The 20,748-nt window shown below is 43.9% G+C and overlaps 1 protein-coding gene and 1 pseudogene across 4 annotated transcripts; one reads left to right on the forward strand and one right to left on the reverse strand.

Moving 5' to 3' along the window:
* The first annotated feature begins 1,321 nt into the window (after positions 1-1,321).
* red (LysM peptidoglycan-binding domain-containing protein red) lies at positions 1,322-15,927 on the forward strand. Of its 4 annotated transcripts, none has more exons than XM_084606092.1 (4): positions 1,322-1,525; positions 8,160-8,422; positions 9,069-9,143; positions 12,387-15,927. In XM_084606092.1, the coding sequence occupies exons 1-4, from the start codon at positions 1,358-1,360 to the stop codon at positions 12,529-12,531; spliced, it is 651 nt and encodes a 216-aa protein (XP_084462218.1). In that variant the 5' UTR covers positions 1,322-1,357; the 3' UTR covers positions 12,532-15,927. The 4 variants fall into 4 exon arrangements, with proteins under 4 accessions (XP_084462218.1, XP_084462222.1, XP_084462219.1 ...); XM_084606096.1 differs by lacking the exon at positions 12,387-15,927 and adding an exon at positions 9,355-9,534; XM_084606095.1 differs by having other exon boundaries at positions 1,335-1,414.
* On the reverse strand, positions 10,931-11,415 carry LOC146185111 (protein GVQW3-like; annotated as a pseudogene).
* Positions 15,928-20,748: the final 4,821 nt, after the last annotated feature.

Here is a 20,748-nt window from a genome sequence, read left to right on the forward strand (position 1 = left end):
CTAACCATGCACAGGGTTCTGTAAAACGCTTCGCATTCAGGCGCATGTCACGTACACTCCGTTTGCAAAAATCACCGATTGACTGACGCCTGTTATCTATTTTTAGCGTTACGCACACGCCAAAGGATAAACGTGCGTGCGGCGTTACTGCGAAAGAACCGAGTCCGGTGACATGATCGTCCGCTGAAAGCAAATGTTGGAAGGAGCTTGCAAAGTCATACGTGACCTACAGCGCGTTGCAGAATTAGAGGCGCGATGTAGAATGCTTCTCCCAGCTAAACCGCGGAATCCTTGCAGTTCAAATTTCGCACAGAAATCACATTTTGTCGCTAGTATTTTTTAATACTAAATTTGCTTGGGGTACTTGCCTGATTCGATAAAAAAAGAGTCAGATGTTCCCATCGCCTGCGGCGGCGGCAACGCCAGACGAACTGCTGCCCCAGCAATGGGACTGGTGGCGCCACCTCATGCTGCTTACAACAACTCTGTAGCAGGAAAAGAGGGGGCGAACGTTTCTGGCAGAAGGTTTGAGTTGTTGTAAGCAGCATTAGGTGGCGTCACCAGTCCCATTGCTGGGGCAGCGGTTTGTCTGGCGTCGCCGCCGCCGCAGGCGATGGGAACATGGGAACATCTGACTTCTTCTGATCGAATCAGGCAAGTAACCCAAACAAATTTAGTATTAAAAAATACTAGCGACAAAATGTGATTTCTGTGCGAAATTTGAACTGCAAGGATTCCGCGGTTTAGCGGTTTAGCTGGGAGAAGCATTCTACATCGCGCCTCTAATTGTGCAACACCCTATATGTGACCATCACGCTGCTTCCTAGCTGTCAGAGATCTGTCAGCAAGTAGTCCGAGACTGGAAAATCGAATGTGCCAGTTGTTTCCTTCCTCCATGGTATGGTCCATGAAATGTACGTACACCTACAGTAGGCCGAAGAGATCGCCGAGTCGCTGACAGGACGCAACTGGCGGCCATCTGGCGCGGCCCACAACCAAACTATAATGCTATAACTGCTATAACCAAACTGAACCCTCACCCAGCCTCACCTCTTAAAGCCGATGAAAATAAATGTTTTTTCATCCATCCATCCGCAACTAATAAAATTAACCGGTTAACACCACAGGAGGCTGATAACAGAACCGGTGGCCTGAGACACCGTTTATTTTGCACGATGATTTTTTTTTTAGTTTTAGTTTTGGTGAGTTTTAAGCGCTAAAAGGCAAAAAGCTACATAAACAAATGAGTAAAATTGGTAGTTCCTAACGTTACAATTTTTGTTTTACCTGTGGCGCCCTCGTTTACACTCTACATTTTAATCATGTCAGGCCTATTTTGAAAGGTGACAGCGGGGTGATGTCCGCCTCTGGTGGAAATGAAACTGCTTTGCTTGGGAGTTTCGCCAGGAAGCAGGTGAAGTACGGCAGCACCTGCAAGTATGTTTCGCGTAGCGGCAAGACCATTAAGCACATCGTGCAGCCGAGCGACACGCTACAGGGCATAGCGCTGCGCTACGGAGTCACGGTGAGCACCGTAGTACGTCGGCCAGCCGCACTTTCGCGGAGGCGGTCGACGACCGGGGCACGAGACTGGTTCGCCAGAAACGAAACTGCTGCTTCCGCGTCAGAACTCGCGATTCAAGGTGCTACGAAACCTTGTCGGTCAGGTCGTACTCTAAAATGGGAGCTGTGAGCGATATATGCGTGAGACCCACGGCTGGGAGGCCAGGGGTTGGGTGCGCGGTGTTGTGCAACGTTTGGAGGTTTGGCGCACTCCGAGAATTCGAAGGAAGCGCAGTAAAATCAAGTGAAAAAAAAAAATAAAAAATAAGAAGTTGTGTGCCTTCTAATTGAGCACGATATGGAGGCCGGACAGTAAGTAGGTCGAAGAACTGGGCCTGGCTGGTCGGAACGACTGCCCAACACGCTGGCATAGCAAAATTCAGACAGACAAAAATATATATTTACATGTGTAGAGCAGCGTCAAAGACCGTTATCATATCTTTGCGTTGAGAGGTAAAGATGTGGCTTGCAAAAACTGAGCGAATACGTTTCTGGAGCGCTGTTAGAGCCTTTTGATATCTCGTGTTCAGGATTGTGTGACGGTTTGAACAGATATCAATCAGCCTTGGTATAGAGTCTCCGTTACGCGCCGCTAATTCTGGGCCCGCGGTTGAAACTTAGGAAGGTCGCTGTTGCACATGCTCGCTGCCTAATGAATACTACGAACTTTCGCATAGCGTGGCTTTGCTGCGCTATTAGCATTCTTTTTACTCTATACAGTGCAGTACGACACTTTTTTTTTTTTTTTTCTTTCATATGCGCGGTCGCGAAAGTTCATTACTAAACTTCAACTATTACACGGGTATTTTCGCTTTTGAAGTAGATACTTGTAGCTGTATACTGAAATATTATTTCTCTTATATTCTTCTTCTTCTTCTTTTTTTTTTTTTTTTTTCTGTTCAAATTTGGACTCAATCGTATTTGCATGTATACGGCTCATTCTTCCGCACTTTACTTTACTTTGGTGTTTGTTTTAAGGCAGGTAACCTATTGCTGTGACAAAAGCCTTCCAGTGCATGCAGTGCGTGCGTTGCACTCTTTTCTCGTTTCGTTGCTTGCTCCACAATGACGTTCAAACGGGGTGAGGGCTCAGGTCCGCAGGAGCAGTTTGAAGAGTTGGCACTCGAAGGGGGGTAATGCTTCCATTGCATAAGCAGCTCCCTTGCCAAGCCAGCCAATTGATAAGGCAGTTGATAGCTCTCTAGGGTATCATAAACTGCACTTCATGGGGTCTGTTTACAACTCCAATGGGTGCATGCAGCTTAGGATAGTGATAGTAGATGAACAGATCACTCTTCCTTTCATTGTGCCTGCTTTATCGCACAAGCAAGGTTTATAATCTTTTTTTTCTCTGAATTTAGGTTGCAGTGCCAAGCTTTTAGTGACCTCCTGGCTTTAGCAAACACATCCCTTCTCTTATATAAAGCAGTGGGGCACCAAACTTTTTGCAGCCTGTTTTTGCATCTTAGACGGTGCCTTAAAATGTCACTAAGTGTGTATCATGTAGAGCTCACGTGCTCTCAGCAAATAATATGTAGTTGCATTTATTTTTTTCACACAGTTTGTTTCAGTCACTGAATGGTGTTTGCGATGTCCCAAATAGGGATGATATATCACAGGAGGTGCACAAAAACATGAACAAACAGATATTATATTGCAGGTTTTATATACATGCCTCGTGTGATTCTGCTGACACAAGAACCGAAACAATGTGGGAGAAGAAATTCAATTATTAATTGAATTTCATGTGGTAATTCATGTTTTTGTTTACTTATATTTTATGTATCAATCTAAAGTTAAAGAACATCCCAAAAGTGATTCTTTCATAAATAAATTTTTCTCTCTGTGGTATGCTATAGCATGTATTCTCTTGCTTTTTAGCCACGCTCACATTGATATCTGTTGTTTGTCATCAAAATCGCCTATTATAGTGCACAGGATCTTGATTGGTTCAGGGTGTCCCTACCTTTTGCAGTGCTGTAAACAGCTCCTGAGACGGAGTATAGGTTTCTTGAGTGCAGGAACTTTTTAGTACTTGCAGGTCATTAACAATTTTTTTTCGAGGATACTCATCACTGCTAATTGCCATCAATTAATTGCTTTTTTACTGTCTTTCTCATTTGATGAAATTTTAGGGCTGCTTTAGGGCTGCTTTAGGGCTGCTATAAAAGTTAAAATTAAACATTAAAATAGCTCGTAAAGCAGGCTTAGTCTGAAGTTCTGGGGGAGGAAAATAGAGGTTGCCTTTTTCAGACAGCTGTAGAAGTTTTGAGGCAGTGGTCCAAGAAATCATTATTATGAAGCTTTAGCTGTTTGCATGAAATATTGACACATTATGAAATGCAATGAAGTGCAGCGGTGGCGCAGCGGTAGAACATCCGCGTCGCATGCAAGAGGACTGGGGCTGAAATCCCAATGCCGCGCAATTCTCCACCGGATTTAAAAAGAAAAAAAAATCTGCATGTCGATGAAATTGCATAAACAGGTTTGGGGTGCGACCTGATGCCAGTGAACACCTCCGGCAACGCACTCCCTCACCAGTACAGGAGTTGGCCACCCTGGTGCAGTAATTGGCCGCAACCTCCTATGATAAGCTCCATAAAACCCCGGCCCTCAGTCACCAGCGGCTGCGGAACAACTGACCACGGCGGCGGTCAGACCTGTGACGCAGCAGGGGGTGCTAAGAAAGCCTGGCTCCGCTGGACAGGCCGCCATTGGAAACTGACCCTGGCAACGTTTAATGCTAGAACCCTAGCTAGTGAAGCTAGCTTAGCAGTGCTGTTAGAGGAACTAGAGGGTATGAAATGGGATGTCATAGGGCTTAGTGAGGTTAGGAGGCCAAATGAGGCATATACTGTACTGAAGGATGGGCATGTACTGTGTTATCGAGGTTTACCGAAGAGGCGACAACTAGGAGTAGGTTTCCTTGTCAATAAGTATATAGCGGGCAATATAGATGAATTCTATAGTATTAATGAGAGGGTGGCGGGCATCATAATTAGGCTTAATGAGCGGTATAAACTGAAGGTTGTACAGGCTTATGCACCTACATGCAGTTATGATGACCAGGCAGTTGAAAGCTCCTACGAAGATGCAGAATCGGCAATGCGAAAAGTAAAGATGCATTATACTGTACTAATGGGCGACTTCAATGCCAAGGTAGGGAAAAAGCAGGCAGGAGACCAGACAGTAGATGACTATGGTGTTGGTTCTAGGAATAGCAGGGGGGAGTTACTAGTTGAGTTTGCAGAGCACAATAACTTAAGAATCATGAATACCTTCTTCAGCAAACGGAAGAACCGAAAATGTACGTGGAAAAGTCCTAATGGGGAGACTAAAAATGAAATTGACTTCATACTGTGTTCAACCTCCGCTATTATGCAAGATGTAAAGGTAATCGGGAAAGTGCGATGCTGTAACCACAGGATGGTGAGGTCCCGAATTAGTCTAAATCTGAAGAAGGAACGCAACAGATTAGTAAGAAAAAAACCCATTAACGAATTAGCAGTGAGTGGGAGGGCAGAGTTCAGTACCTCGCTACAGAATAGATATGTATTCAGCTCTAGTGGCGACATTACCATAGAAGCAATGAACAATAATTTCAGAGATATTATTACTGAGTGCGCTGTAGAAGTAGGTGGTAGGATAGTTAGAGAGGATACCGGTAAGCTGTCTAAGAAGACGAAAGATTTGATTAAGAAATGCAAGAGTATGAAAGCTTCAAATCCAGCAGACCAGATAGAATTGACCGAGATATTAAAGCTAATTAATAAGCGCAAGGTGGCCGATATAAGGAAGTATAACATGGAGAAAATTGAGCATGCTGTAAAGAATGGGGGAAGCCTTAAAGCAGTAAAGAAGAAATTGGGCATAGGCAAAAACTACATGTATGCGATAAGGGACAAGGCGGGCAACATCATCGCGAATATGGACAAGATAGTTAAAGTAGCCGAGGAGTTCTATACAGATCTCTACAGTAGCCAAAGTAGTCAGGGCCGTAATGAGATTGGCGGTAGGGAAAAACAGTCAGACATTCCACCAGTGATGAAAGACGAGGTCAAGAAAGCATTAGAAACTGTGAAAAGGGGGAAATCAGCTGGAGAGGACGAGATAACTACAGATTTGTTGAAGGACGGGGGGGTATCGTGCTAGAAAAACTGGCCACCCTGTATACGCAGTGCCTGGTGTCGTCGACGGTACCGGAACCATGGAAGAATGCAAACATTATCCTCATTCATAAGAAATGGGACTCTAAGGACCTTAAAAATTGCAGACCAATCAGCTTACTGTCTGTTACGTATAAGGTATTTACTAAGGTAATCGCTAATAGAATCAGGACAACCTTAGACTGCAATCAAGCAAAGGATCAAGCAGGTTTTTGGAAACGGTACTCTACTATCGATCATATCCATACTATCAATCAGGTGATAGAAAAATGCTTGGAATATAACCAGCCCTTATACATAGTATTCATTGATTACGAAAAAGTATTTGACTCAGTTGAAACCTCGGCGGTGATGCAGGCATTGTGAAATCAGGGGGTAGACGAGCCGTTTATGAAAGTGCTGGAAGATATATATAATAGTGGCTGCACAGCAACCATAGTTCTGCATAAAGAAAGTAACAAAATTCCCATAAAGAAAGGTGCTCGGCAAGGAGACACAATCTCCCCAGTACTATTCACAGCTTGCTTAAAGGAAGTATTCAGAGACTTGGAATGGGAGCAGTTAGGGATAAGAGTAGATGGAGAATACCTTAGTAATCTGCGATTTGCTGATGACATTGCCTTGCTAAGCAACTCGGGGGATGAACTGCTGATAATGATTGATGACCTATACAGGAAAAGTAGAAGGGTAGGCTTGAAAATCAATATGCAGAAGACTAAGGTAATGTTCAACAGCCTTGGGAAGGAATAGCAGTTTACATTAGGTAGCTAAGTGCTGGAAGTAGTAGGCGAATATGTCTACTTAGGACAGGTAGTAACCACAGATCTGGACCATGAAAAGGAAATAACGGAAGAATAAGATTGGGATGGAGCGCATTTGGCAAGTACTCGCAGATTATGACTAGCAGCTTACCGGTATCGCTCAAGAGGAAAGTCTACAACAGTTGCATCTTACCTGTACTCACCCATGGGGCTGAAACGTGGAGGCTAACTAAGAGGGTTCTACTTAAGTTGAGGACAACCCAGAGGGCTATGGAACGAAAAATGGTAGGGGTAACATTAAGAGATAGGAAGCTGGCAGAGTGGGTCAGAGGAATAACTCAAGTTACTGACATTCTAGTGGAAATTAAGAAATGGTCATGGGCAGGACATGTAGTGCGAAGAGCGGATAACCGATAATCGCTTAGGGGAGCAAACTAGATTCCAAGGGAAGGAAAGCGTAGCAGGGGGCGCCAGAAAGTTAGGTGGGTGGATGAGGTTAAGTTCGCAGGGGTCAAGTGGATGTAGCTAGCACAGAACCGGGTTAATTGGAGAAATATGGGAGAGGCCTTCGCCCTGCAGTGGGTATAGCCAGGCTGATGATGATGATGAAATGCAATGGTCATACAAATGAGTAACCAAATTGTGTAAATACTGACTTCTTATCACCAGCCTGTGGAGGCAAGTTTATAGATTTCACACTCTTACTATTGCTAATAGTTTCTTAAAGAAAGATATGTTTGCAGCAGCTGCTGCACAAGTACATTCACTTCATGCTCTTGTATTTCTTGTGCAGTGTGTAACAAGGTCTTAAATACGTATTTTTTCTTTATACGATGTTTTGTTCGAAATGTAAAAGCAGAAAAGATGGCATGCTGCATTGTAAGACTGATTTTAGAGCCTCATTTTCATTCTTATTTTTATAGAAGCATAGAAAAGTGCAGCAGTGTTTCTTTTCCGTGGGCCTAACCGGGGCTGGCGATCGCCACCAATGTTATAGCTGGTGTTTTCGCCCATTTTTTTTCTTAATGTAGTTTAAACAAGGTTGGTATAGTGACTTGTGGGCAACGGGGCAGCGGTGTACATATTTGGGTGCACTATTGCCTCAATTTATTTTGTAGGTAAGAAATCATTACCTTATTACATTCTTTTTTTTTGCTTATACACTGAGATTAAGAGACACTGAAGGCAGTTCTATTCAAATTTTATTCTTTGTTGAAGTCAATTCTGTGGCTTTTTCTGAATGGATTGATGTTTTTCTGGCTGTAGAAGAGACATTTATTACTGAGAAAATTGCATTTGAAAATTTATTTGGCGTTTGATTCAAACTTGAGACGTCTATGCCAAACAGGGCACTGTGATCATTGCAGTATAGTTTGGGATCTGCACCAGAAAAACTGCATCGACATATTGCTGTTTCCTTTTGAAATCAACCAGTAATGGTGATGCTTGAATTCCATATCTTTTTTTTTACTTTTCTAGCTTAAAAGAGCTCTGACTTAGTGAATTAGTGAAAGTAGTGCGCTTTTATTTAGAGTGCAGTCATCTGTCAGTATAGGCCAAATTCAGTTTGTTCTCAACTGCTTTCTGAGTGCATGCTTGCAGTGTTGACATTCTGCTATCTGTCTGTTGCTGCAGAAGTGGGTTATCAAAAGGATGGATTGATTTTCAGACGGAAGAGCTGAAGCGTGTTAACCGGCTGTGGACCAGTGACAGCCTGTTCTTGAGGACCTGGCTGGCGGTGCCTGTGCTAGAGACTGGGCCTGCAGTGGCTGGGGCCTCAGTTTCAGCAGGTGGGGACACTAATGGTGGGGGTGGGGCAGGCCCCGAGGACGCACCTCTGCAGCCAGACGAGACTATTGCCGACTTCCTGGGCCGCATTGACAGCTCCATTGCCCAGTCACGCAACCAGCTGCGGCTTCTTTCGGACTCGAGGTAAGACCATGTGCTTGTCTCTTGCACACCTGCTCTTGCGGGGTTTGATGCCTCGTTTTAATGATTGATTACAAACTATTATCAGCATCGACTGTGCACCTTGGCAGTGCTTTAGGAAATCTCTAGATACAGCATCAGATTAGTGGACCCAGTTGGTTCTCTGCTGTAGCCATAGTTTGAGGCAGTGCAGGCACCAGTGAGTTATATGGTGGCTTGGAGCTGGCACCATGTTGAGACCAGGTGTTGAAACAGCTGCACTGTGGGACGTTGTTTTTGACTGATAGAAAAAAACCCTGAATTTTGTAGTTTCCTTTTCTTTTGGGCCTTTCTGGACATGTTAACAACAAAATCTGCCTAAGAGGAGGCAGGAATCATGCCTGAGGCTCTGTCTGCTCAGTAACATGCTTTGTAGCTTTGCTAGAAAATGTTTTCTAGGGGTCATGTGATTTGCATCATGCACTACAAATGCCTACAACAGTTCAGAGCACTCAATAAATTGGCTGTTAGTTGTCATGTTATTTTTGCTGTCTTTTGTGTGTCCTGTGAAGCCACAAACAAGAATAATAAGCTATATGCACTTCTCATAGAGCAGTGCTGAATATTTGAAGGATGATTCTCTGCAGCCCTGTATTGGCATTTATTATAGTCACACGGGTGCTGTATGCTGGCCACACCATTTTGGAGAAAGGCAAGGATGTGCTGTGAATGCTGCAGCTCTAAGGTGGGACTATATTGACATACCTTCTAAAATTCATCTTGTATGCTCTATGTGAGGGTTGGTAGGTAATGAAAAAAAAAAAAAACTATCAGGTCATCAATAGTTGCAGCAGGCTGTTGTTAAAATATAGTACAGTGGTTGCATGCTTACTGGACTTTCATAGACATGTTTCATATTTTGTAAGTGGGCGTAATTTTTCATTGCTTTTTTACAGTGGGCCTGATACCTGATTTCTAAATGAGAGATGCCATTAGATGCATTCTGCAGAAATCTGTTTTTGAAGAAATAAATGCTTTGCTTGCCGAGGTTTTATCGCATGTGCCCCTCAAGGATGGATTTAGGGCTGCTCCCCTAGCCTGACTGACAGCTTAATCGAAGTTTAAACCATGTGAAACATGTAAGTGAAAATGACATTTTGCCTAGGGTGCTTGTATTAGAGACTCACAATTTACTGGACTATTAACACAGACGTAAAAGACTGAAAGAGATATATTTGCAAAGAAAACTTATTTACTGAGCTAAAATACGCGCTGACGTGTTCACAATCTTGCTCATACATTCGCTCACTCAAGCACCATACAATTTTTGTCACTCATTGCTCTCGTGTCCGCACTGTCGCTGTCCTAGTTTCTGTCAGTACCGTTGACAGCCATGCGCTTAAAACATCTAAAGCATTCATCTGGATAGGAGAAACACATGGAGGCTCACATATGTGTGCGAGGTAACTCGAATAAATGTCAGGCAGTTCATGGCTTCATACTTTGACCGTTCGTTGAGATCGGATGTCTGGCTGCAGAATCAAACGAGCACACCGCCAAAGTTATGATCGAAAGGGACACCAATATTATGCTTGTATAATGAATGGGAAAGCCCTCACAGAAACAAACTTATAGACATGAAATGGATGCTCGCTAACAACAAACAGTACTTACATAAACATATAAATGAAGACTCTTTTATATCAGGCTTACTTTTTTGCCTTGGCCAAGAACTTGGGCGAAAGGAAGTTTCATTGCTATTTGTGGCATATTTTTGTTTAGGTGCAAGTTCCAACAGTTTTTTCTGTGGAGAAGCATAAGGGGGAAATGTAACCTTGCCTACAGTGTATGTTCATTGCTTAAAGTGGAAAAGAAGTGCAGAGGAAGCGCATGCACTTCTGCAGTTTACAGCTGTGTATTTGTCTTATTATTACCATCTGGGTGCTTTATGCTGGATATACAAGGTCTGTTGGAAATGTATCCAACCTTTGGCCGAGGAAAAAAAACTGGCATAACTGGAGCGTTGGAAACCTAATCACCCTGAACGTATTCTCCTTGGGGCTCCACACATTTCTCACAGCGGTGCTGCCATATTTGGAAGCATTCCGAGTAGGCCTGTTTCGGAATGGAGTTTAGCTCAACATTCATTGCAGCCATAATGTCCTCTCTTGTCTGAAATCGCGCTCCTTTCAAAGGATTTTGGGAAACAGCATGAAGTCGCAGGGGGCATATCAGGAGAGTAAGGAACCTGTTGTTCTACAGGTGTCTGGTTTTTCACCAAAGAAGTCTGAATCAAGTGCGAGGAATGTGCAGGAGCATTGTGATGGATGCACCAATTTCCTCTTGACCACAACTTCAGTCTCTTGCATCACATAGCACCAGGTAGGCGATGGCGGACATCTCTACAGTACTCCTTGGTGATAGTTTGACCCTGCGATGCGTACTCGTGGTGCACCACACCGCGGGAGCCAAAGAAAGCAGTCATCATCACTTTGACGTGGACTGTGACGACTGGGATTTGGTTTCCGGGTCTTACCCATACACCCAAGACTGGTCATTAGTGACTATGGTGTTCATGAAGTTGATGTCACTGTTTGTGGAATCCAGCATGTCCTGTGAAACTTCAACTTGAAGTTGCTTTTGCTCCACCGTGAGCAACTTCGGCACGAATTTCGCCGCACTCTCTTCATGACCAAATCTTAGGTGAATGTGCAGAAAAAGTGCTGATGCCCACCTCTTCCACAATTTCTCGGATAGTCACACGACGGTCCCGCATCACCACATGTTCACTTTGGCAATGACGTGGTCATTTCGACATGTTGATGGCCGACTGGAGCGTGGCTCGCTGTCTACCAATGTGCGGCCGTTTTTAAGCCGGTTTACCACTGCTTAATCTGTGTGCTGCTCATAGCACCGTCATCGAAAGCTGTCTGAATCTTTCGAATGGTTTTCATTTGGCTGTCACGCAATGTCTGGTAAAATTTTATGCAGTAGAGCTGCTCCAGTTGCTCAGCCATTTTCCTTGCAATAAAAAAACCGACGAGAGCACTGCGCACTACCTCGCTCAAACGCTGCGTCCCAGGGACTGACGCTGTCGGCAGGCGGGAAAAAATTTGCACATGCGCATGAAGGTTCAAGGTCGGCTGATTCAAGTGTGCTTGTTTCATATCCATCAGGTGTTCGCAAAAAAAAATAAGGTCGGATACTTTTCTAACAGACCTCATATTTTTTTTAACGTGCTACAGCACAGCACATTATTAATTGGTAGGCATATGGTGTGCAAGGCTTTTAAAAAGACACTCTGTACAACTTCACCCAATTTTTGTGCTCGGTAAAAATTGACTCTTTTGTGTTATTGACTATTTCTGTGTTTGTCCAGTAGTAAGGAGGCTCTTGTTGCTGTAAAAATTGAATTTCTAGTAGAACCTTTTTTGCCCTTCGCATGATTAAAACTCATGAAGTTGGGGCTGCAAACAAGACTCCATGATTGCCTTTTGTAGGTGAATGCATGGTCTAGCTTGAAGGATCCATGCAAAAAAAAAGATTGTTTTGATGCCTTACAATTGGCTTGCAAAGATGGTGTGGTAGTGATGTCTGTGTTTTATTTTTGGCCTTTTATAGCTTATAAACCTCATGTCTGTGTTTTATTTTTGGCCTTGTATAGCTTATAAGCCTCTAATATGTAATGTGTGGATATAGGCCAGCCTAAATTTGACATCTGCATGCCTTTGAGGGAATGTATAAAAGAGACTTAATGACTGTAAACGATGGCTCTGTCAACAGCTGCGAGAATCTACAGCAAGTCATGCAAGTCTTTAGCTGCCAATTTTCTGTGGTTGGACAATAGCCGAAGTACACTTTAATCAGGAGCTCCTCATGACTTGCAGTGAAATGCAGTAGTGACAACATTTCACTGTGGGAAAGCTTAAACAATGCTGTACATAGCACTGGGCAGTATGAGTTGAGTACATATACATACAAATTGCAGGTATGACGAGTGCAGCTTTGAGGCGACTCCCCCATCCGGTGTGGCAGCGAGAGACTCTGCACCGGCTCCTGTGGTAATGACGCGGCAGGTGAAGCACTCTCTGCAAAGGCACGAGCGGGACCACGAAGAGATTTTCCAGCTCTAGCAGTGCTTCTCCATTCAGCCAAGGACCCTTGCTCTGTGTATGTGTATATTGCATGTGCAGCACCAGTTTGGCAGAGGCAACCATATTTCTGGAAAGAAGGTCACCGACATCGGCTGGCAATGGCAGGTCCTTGCTTACCGAATGTTAAAATAAAAGCCTTCTATCGCTGCCCAGGCAGCAGCAACAGGCATCAATGCTACCATGTGCTTGCCTTCCTTTTGCAGGGGTCTTGTCTCACCAGGCTCGGAGCAGCCTGCTGAAAGACGCTTGGTGGCTAGAAGCAGAAGTGTGCTGAGGGCACTCGAAATAGTTTTGCATTGGATGCAGGCAGTGTGCCATTCTCTCATCCTCATCAAGTCTTGTCTGTCTTGATAGCACGAAATGCTCACACAAACATCCTAAAGTCTATTGTTCAGAGTTATATTGTTCAAAGTAATTACTAGTCTGTGTAAACACTTTTAGTGGAAATCATCAAACTCCACTCTCCTTGACTGTTGGTGGTGCATTGGTGTTTACCATTTCTAGGACGTGAATTTTGCAAACATTGCACCATATTGCCTTTGGCACAAAGCCAGAAGCAGTTAGAAAATTTTTATTTCGTTTTATGCTGCTTTTGACATACGAAAGCATTCTATCGTCATATAAGTGCAGCTCTGTGATGTATAGTCATTCTCCATTATCAGCAGGCTATGTGATGCATTCTGAAGCATATATTAACTATTAGGTGTAGGTTTTTGGAGTTTAATTTGATGTACAGCTGCTTCTTGTCATCATCATGTCTTAATAGATGCACGCCAGCTAAGTGGGGGAGTTGTGGGGGAGGGAGGTGCAAGGAAAAACGTAGTGTTGCAAACTTCTGGGAAAGCTTTTTCAGTCTGTGAATGCAGCATATGCATAACTTTAGTAAGTCATTAGTGGAATCAGGGCTTTGATGTGTGATGAGTATATCCTGGTGCTTAGATGAGTTTAGATTTGTTGCACTGTTCTAAGTCATCGTATACTTGAAACGACAGCTTTGCAGCATATCTCAAGTTGTAGCAAGATGCTGAAAGTTGCATGCAGAGATACTTGCAGTGGGCAAGATTGGTACCTTTTTTCACTGTGTGTTCGGCGTAACATTGTGACATAGGTTTCCAGTGATAACTGTCAAAATATGCATATGTAGCTTGAAAAGCCCTAGACACCATTTTTTTTGCACATTTTATTTGTAATAACGCATAAGACTTGTATACATGGATCATATGGTGTTCCCCTAAGGTGAACGTAATTCAATCTCTTGATGCCTGTTCAGTTTTGTTTTCATCAATTAATAAGGGTTTAGGCCATGTGAAGCATTAAACACTGCAGTGTTATCACTAATATGCCATTCATTATTGTTTAAGCTGTGGGAGGGGACTGGCTTGGTTAAGCACTGTATAAAATTAAAGCTGTGTATCAGTGGTTACAGTTTTGTTCATACCTCACATGGCCTAATGGTTCTTGTACATCACAGGCATTGTTTGGCTAATGAAATGTAAACAGCATCAAGAAGGAATAAATTATATATTACTTAGCAGTTGTAGAAGAATACCATGGGCTATCGATGTGTTTGAAAAGAGAATACACAAAGCTTCGGCATTTCTATTCTTTTTAGGGAACATCAGTGTCGAATTTCAGTGTCGCTCATTGGTTTAAGTTTTGCTTTTTGTTTTAAAGGAGAATTTTGTGATTTATGTACAGTTCTGCGCCCTTCAAGGAGAACTTGTCCATTGGGAAATATATGGAAAAAAGGTTTTTCTTTTTTTTCTCAACAATGCCGTATAATACTTAGTATCCTGCTTATACTGCTGTACAAGCAGCTGCTGTTTTGAGACTTACACAAATGATTTTTGGAATTTTAGGGTGCACAAGCAATTCTGCTAGAATATGTTTTGCCTACAGTGTTCAAGGCAGCAAACTGTATTGCTGGCAGTTAATTTTTCTGTCTCTGCTCGCAGCAATGAGCAGCCTCAATGCTGTAGATACATGACAGATTGAACATGCTATTGAGACCAACAGCAATGCCTTGTGGAATGCTTCAAAACAAAAAACTGTGTAGGTAAATTGGTATTAACACAGTATTTGTGTAATGAGGAACCAAGAATAAAGAGCTAAGTTGCCATTCATTTTGACCTTCAACGCCTAAATACTCGTCCTCCTTGCTCACAATTATTTTCACTAAAAGCAGTTGAAGGAAACTTTGTTGAGAGTTTCCGTTTTTTTGTAATATCTTATCTCATTTGTGTACCATCCAGGGTGCTCATCCATTGAGCCAAGGAATGTGGGTTAGATCGCAGTCACAAAAAGTGTATTTCGCCTCCCTCAGAGCACAAGGTGCCTGGATACTATGTGATGTCTGTGTGTGAAAAACCCCAGGTGGCAGAAATTACCGGGGCCCTCCGTGACGGCATCCCTCTTAACCGATGTTTTAAAAAAATATGAGTAGTGATTTTCCAGGTTCCGCTAAGGTCATTTCACCATTCCATTTAAACATTTCATGGTTAGGCTGTGGCATGTTTGACTTATACAACTGGGCCTCATTTATGGACGATTCTCGAGTTTGGTGTTGTTGATGAGAAGGAGGCCAAGGAAAACTTTTTTGTGGCTCTATATTTAGATGCAGGTGCCTCACCATCGTACTAATGCAAGCCAGGTATGATGCCTAGTGTCAGGGGTGGAGTTTTGCTGCAATCAGCTTCAGGTAAATGGCAAGAAAGATGTAAAATAACCCCAGTTAGTGAATCATGATTATGTTGGTTCTGTTGGTTCTGCTAGCACCCTTTCAGTTTCATTCTCAGTTTGGATGTTGCAATATTAAGCGAGAAAGCTTATAATGCTCCTGAATGTACTTTTGGTGACAGTTATGTTGCACCTCCCTGAAATAAATATTTTATTTCATTCATGTTCATGACATTTGTGTATGTTATGCCTGTGTCAGCTCGAGCTAGTTTCAAGTGGGTGCGCCCACTAGCAATAATCTGAGTCCCATTCTGAAGGTGCGTCAAAGGACAAGTATCGTAGCATGTTGCTGCAGTTGTTGATTGTGTAGTATATTTATACATGTGAGGCTGCCTTGCAATTCCTGCACTTAAGTGCACCTGTGAATGACATTTCCTGTGATCTTTGCTTTTAGAGAATGCTCTTAAAGGCTGGTTGCATCTGGCAGCCTGCATTTCATAGCTTCCTTTATGATCAACATACTGTTTTGAATGTTTATATTTGTTGTAACTAGCGTTGGGAAGTCAGGCTTTCATAGGGGCTGTAAATAAGCCAACATTGAAATAATCATCCTCTTGGTGGCAGCTGAACTTGTGGCAGTACAGAAGATTGACTACATATCGTAGCATGAGGTTAACAGCAATGTGTGTCTTTTGCAAATGTAGCCCCTAGCAAATGTTTTGCTGTGAAGTTTTGTACTGCACAGTTTTTCCTTCCTGAAGCTGATGGCCCAAAGTGATTTTGTTGCAAGTTGGCCGGGTGGATCAGAAAAACTGTTGGAACCACAATTGTAAACCTGTATTAGTTTTTTGGGAGCGTGTGAGGACAGCTTGCAGACATGTCAGTTATTTTTGTTGACTGAACCATGCAAAATAAATCACTTTGAATGTGGCAGTTTGAAGAGAGCCGTTTCTGTTTATAAGGAGTGCAGGAGGCTGAATTGTCATGCTTTTTCAATTCGGCTTATTCATGTTGCAAAAAAACATGTGCTGAAATCGTGTATGTCTAATGGAGCGAGGGTATTTCTTTCACATTTCGTGTGAAATGTTAAAACTTCATGCGTTCAGGGAGGTTTTCTTCCCACATTGTGTTACTGCAATATGTAGGGTGTCTGTGCAATTTATAAGTTTTGCATTGCTCTTAGCTGCAAAAAAAAAAGGTGGGTAGTAGTGGTACTATGCTGGCTCTGCCTATGCTGCAGTGTGCATATTGCCGGCTTTCTGCATCGACTCACGCGTTGTTTGCCGCTCTATGAGTGCAAAAAGACTCGTGTCACTAACATTGCTATAAGCTGGCCATAGCCTAACATTTCTGAAAATCGCTAAAGATAACTTTGGCAGAGGGACCTAACACTGCTTGTGTATATTAACGTATAACATTATACTTTGTAAGGACGTTATTGCAGGCTGGTTGGTGCATTTCTTAGAGCAAGTTTTAAGAAACGTTATAGTCTTGTGGGTGAATTGTTTTTGAGTGAGGTTTTTCATATACTGGGTGTTTCTGCGCACATCTAAAAAAAAAAATTCTAGGGGCAGGTGTTTAATAAAAAAAAATATTTGCAGGCAAAACCTACTTTCCGCGGCGGACACATGCTGCAGACTCTTCTAATTACCCAGATAATTAACTAATATTCACGAATAAACCTTTCAATCATCGTAGTTGAGTGGTTAGTCCCAGTAGGGGGTACAAAGCCATAATTAAGACTATGCCATATTAGTTTTAAAAAGAAGAAAAAACTCCTTTTCTAAAGCCCTACTGCGAGCGGAAGTTTCATACGGAAGCTTTTTTCTGTATGAAACCGAAACTGAGCGCAAGATGCGGCCTGCCGCACTGCAGGTTCGCTCGTGCACACTCGTGCATGTGGCGTTGTGTGGGAGGCGCCGCCGAAAAAAGCGGCTGTTTGGATCCACCGCCGTGGGTAGCGCCGACGCCGTGCTCCGATTTCATCCTATTTCTCGGGAAGGTTGTCCTGAATTTCGCCTTCACCATGGGCAATCCAAACGGTAACAGCGTCTGCATAGATGGCGTGTCGAACTTTCGGGAGGCTGTTGAGTTTATTGGGAAGGACACTGATAAGGTTGAATAGTAGTGGTGAAAGTAGCCGCGCGACACTCCCCTCACACTGCCACCGCTTCCATTGAGGTCGTCCTGGATGGTCAACTCTGGAGTGAAGCCGGATATCAAGGTTCTTGGTCTCGTTATTCCTAACGGCTGCTCCCATTCTTCTACTCCCAATCATTTAATCAACACTACCGATCAAAATATACCAATGCTTCAACGAGTTAGACATCGAAACTACTACATTATGGAGCGAGACGCCCTGCAGCCGGTCAACGCATTATAATTACAGCCCGCATTACCTACGGCAAGCTATACATTCTCCTTCATAAACAGGAGCTCAACCGGTTGAACACTCTTACCAGAAAAGCGGGTCAAGTCACTTCCCAAAGTCACGTCTACCGGCCGCTTACTCCAACTTAGCATGCGTAATTAACACCATTGAAGAGTTGCATGAAGCACATCGCCTGGCACAATTTGTCCGCTTAGCGGCCGCTGGAAGACATGTCCTTCAAGCAAGCCCGCCGGCAGGCAAGAGCCACCCACCTCTATCGAATATGGGACAACCAACCGGGTATTGTATAAGTAGACTGCTGGCTGTGTTAACGGTCACATCACCATTATACCGTGACAACTCCAGCGGGCACTCTCCTCAACTGTGCTTCCCTTCGCACCACTGAACCGAGTATTGCGGAAAAAGTAGCAATCGCTCTGGCCGCCGCCACTGATGCACAAGCTACCATCATGTCAGATTCCCGCACAGCCTAGGTACCGTAACTATCTTCGCGGAGGCATCGGTGCTGCCAGCCTGATCAGTGTGATCAGTGGATTCCGAGACACCAGTCGATGCCGGCAATAAAGCTGCTCATCGATACGCTCGCGTGCCCCTTCCCCGAGCGTAATTAACACCATTGAAGAGTTGCATGAAGCACATCGCCTGGCACAATTTGTCCGCTTAGCGGCCGCTGGAAGACATGTCCTTCAAGCAAGCCCGCCGGCAGGCAAGAGCCACCCACCTCTATCGAATATGGGACAACCAACCGCGGGTATTGTATAAGTAGACTGCTGGCTGTGTTAACGGTCACATCACCATTATACCGTGACAACTCCAGCGGGCACTCTCCTCAACTGTGCTTCCCTTCGCACCACTGAACCGAGTATTGCGGAAAAAGTAGCAATCGCTCTGGCCGCCGCCACTGATGCACAAGCTACCATCATGTCAGATTCCCGCACAGCCTAGGTACCGTAACTATCTTCGCGGAGGCATCGGTGCCGCCAGCCTGATCAGTGTGATCTGGATTCCGAGACACCAGTCGATGCCGGCAATAAAGCTGCTCATCGATACGCTCGCGTGCCCCTTCCCCGAGCCTCCCATCTCCCGGATCACACGTATGCCTCCCCGATTCTTACATAGACAGAATTGCTTGAACACTAGAGGCTGTCTCGCCGTACACTACCACCCCATTCCCTCACCCTGTCTACCCAGGAGGCAGCAACTTACCGCCGCCTACAAACTAATACCTTTATTTCACCATCTGTACCTCTGGTGCCCGGCCCTTTATTCCCCTGACTGCCTCCATTGTGGTGAGCGGGCAACGCTCTACCACATATGGTTTGGACGTGCCAGGTTATCCCTTCTCTTTGTCCGCTCGAGCTCACCCCTGCTTAGAAGACTTGGAAGCCGCCCTGCAGGAACCCTGCCCGGAGTGCCAGCAATGGCCGGCTAGCTCACGCGCCGTTACTGCAGCCTCGGCCAACGGGACCCTGGACTGAGGGTCCCCCCTTCCCCTACTGACTGAGTAAAATAGATATTTTGTCCTCCTCCGATTTCATCCTGGATTAAAAAAAAAAAACGCCGTCTGAAATAAGAGCCGCTGCTTACTGTTATCTTTATGGTCATTGCCAACCCGATATTGCACCCAGTGCTTTTCGTTTTGGCTGCGCATGTCCCGTGTGTTTTTTTTTTTTTTTTTGGATCAGGACCGCACGTAGGTCTCTATCAAGCAGGCATTACCGATTGCGTATCGAGAGTGCGGCACGAGAAAAAAAAAAGGAGGGGGGGAGGGGGTAGTTTATTTTCTTTTAGTGCGTAGCACTACTAGCCGCAATAACGGATTTCGCCGGGGTCTATCCGAAGCCGCTCACTCCCTCTCTCTCTCCGTGAACTTGAAGCGGAGAAAGAGAAGGTGGCTACGCGCGCGTCTCAGCATTGAGGAGGTGGAGCAGCCCCGGAGCTGTAGTAGAAGCTTCTCTCTTTCTCTGTCCATCCATCTCTCCGTGAACTTGAGAGGAGGAAGGGAAAGTGGCGACGCCTACATCCCGCGATCTAACACTGAGGGGGCGGAGCGACAGCATGATGCATGATGCACCCAGTTAGAGAGTGAGAGAGGGGCGTGTCTCTTAAGGATTAACTTTTGGTCCACAAAAATGGTCTCTGGGAGTGCAAATATTACTCCCTCAGCATTAACTGTTTATCCTCAGAAATGATCCTTGGGAGTGCAAATATTACCGTCTAAAGATAAACTGTTCATCCATATGAACGAATTTCAAAGGAGTAACTATTAAACCACTGAGACCAATTTTTTATCCAGAGGCTGGCCACCCACGCCCGCCGCGAACATGATAGCTCCAATCGACTGTGCTTCGAACACCGCTGCATGGATATGTGTAGGAATGTAAAACCAGACAGTTCAACTTCATTTTGTAAACTTTTTATTTATTTCAATTACTATCTTGGCCCACTCGGTAATGTAGACGGGAGTGGGATTGGGCATAAATAATAAAAGGAAGGAAGGAAAGAACAGGGTCTTTCTATTGTTAGTTATGAAGCCAAAGGATGTCGACAATGCAGAAATTACGCAATGAAATACTAAAAATCGCAAAAAAAGCTTACGCCCTGTAAGTAGCAAGCGATTTGATGCCTGAAGCCCAAGACAAGGTGGAGTTAACAAAAAAAACAACAACAACAAACAAACAAACATATATGACGCTCAGAATATAGCTCGCAGTCACATCCTCAATAAAAAAAAAAAGGAAGCAGATATGAAGTTGCGTAGAACTCGTAAAACTATCGTCGGTAAGCCAAAGTACACAGTCTAATCTACAAGACATATGACTCAAATTATTTATTGAGGATCAGCCGTTGTTGCACAGTACACAGCTTCCTTTTGAAGTCCTTGACATCGTCGGGAACCAGTGTACCAGGCAGGCAGTTCCACTCCGATGCTGTCTCAGCTATAAAGGTATATATATATATATATATATATATATATATATATATATATATATATATATATATATATATATATATATTACATGCAGTTCGGAATTGAGGTATTCCGCTATACAAAAGTTATCGATACGTGATGCGACTTTATGCCACTGGTGTGAGAAGTGAATTTTTCAAGTTTGGATTATTGTGAT

The sequence above is a fragment of the Amblyomma maculatum genome, chromosome 6, assembly GCF_055883805.1.
Source record: "Amblyomma maculatum isolate TAMU_Amacu chromosome 6, ASM5588380v1, whole genome shotgun sequence".
Taxonomy (NCBI): domain Eukaryota; kingdom Metazoa; phylum Arthropoda; class Arachnida; order Ixodida; family Ixodidae; genus Amblyomma; species Amblyomma maculatum.

What these genes read in the sequence shown, in the direction of transcription:
- red (XM_084606092.1), top strand. Translation starts at nt 1,358, where the DNA reads ATGTCCGCCTCTGGTGGAAATGAAACTGCTTTGCTTGGGAGTTTCGCC. An exon ending in CGGCTTCTTTCGGACTCGAG is followed by an intron (nt 8,423 to 9,068) that starts GTAAGACCATGT and finishes CATTTATTATAG; the next exon opens with TCACACGGGTGCTGTATGCT. An exon ending in GTGAATGCTGCAGCTCTAAG is followed by an intron (nt 9,144 to 12,386) that starts GTGGGACTATAT and finishes TACAAATTGCAG; the next exon opens with GTATGACGAGTGCAGCTTTG.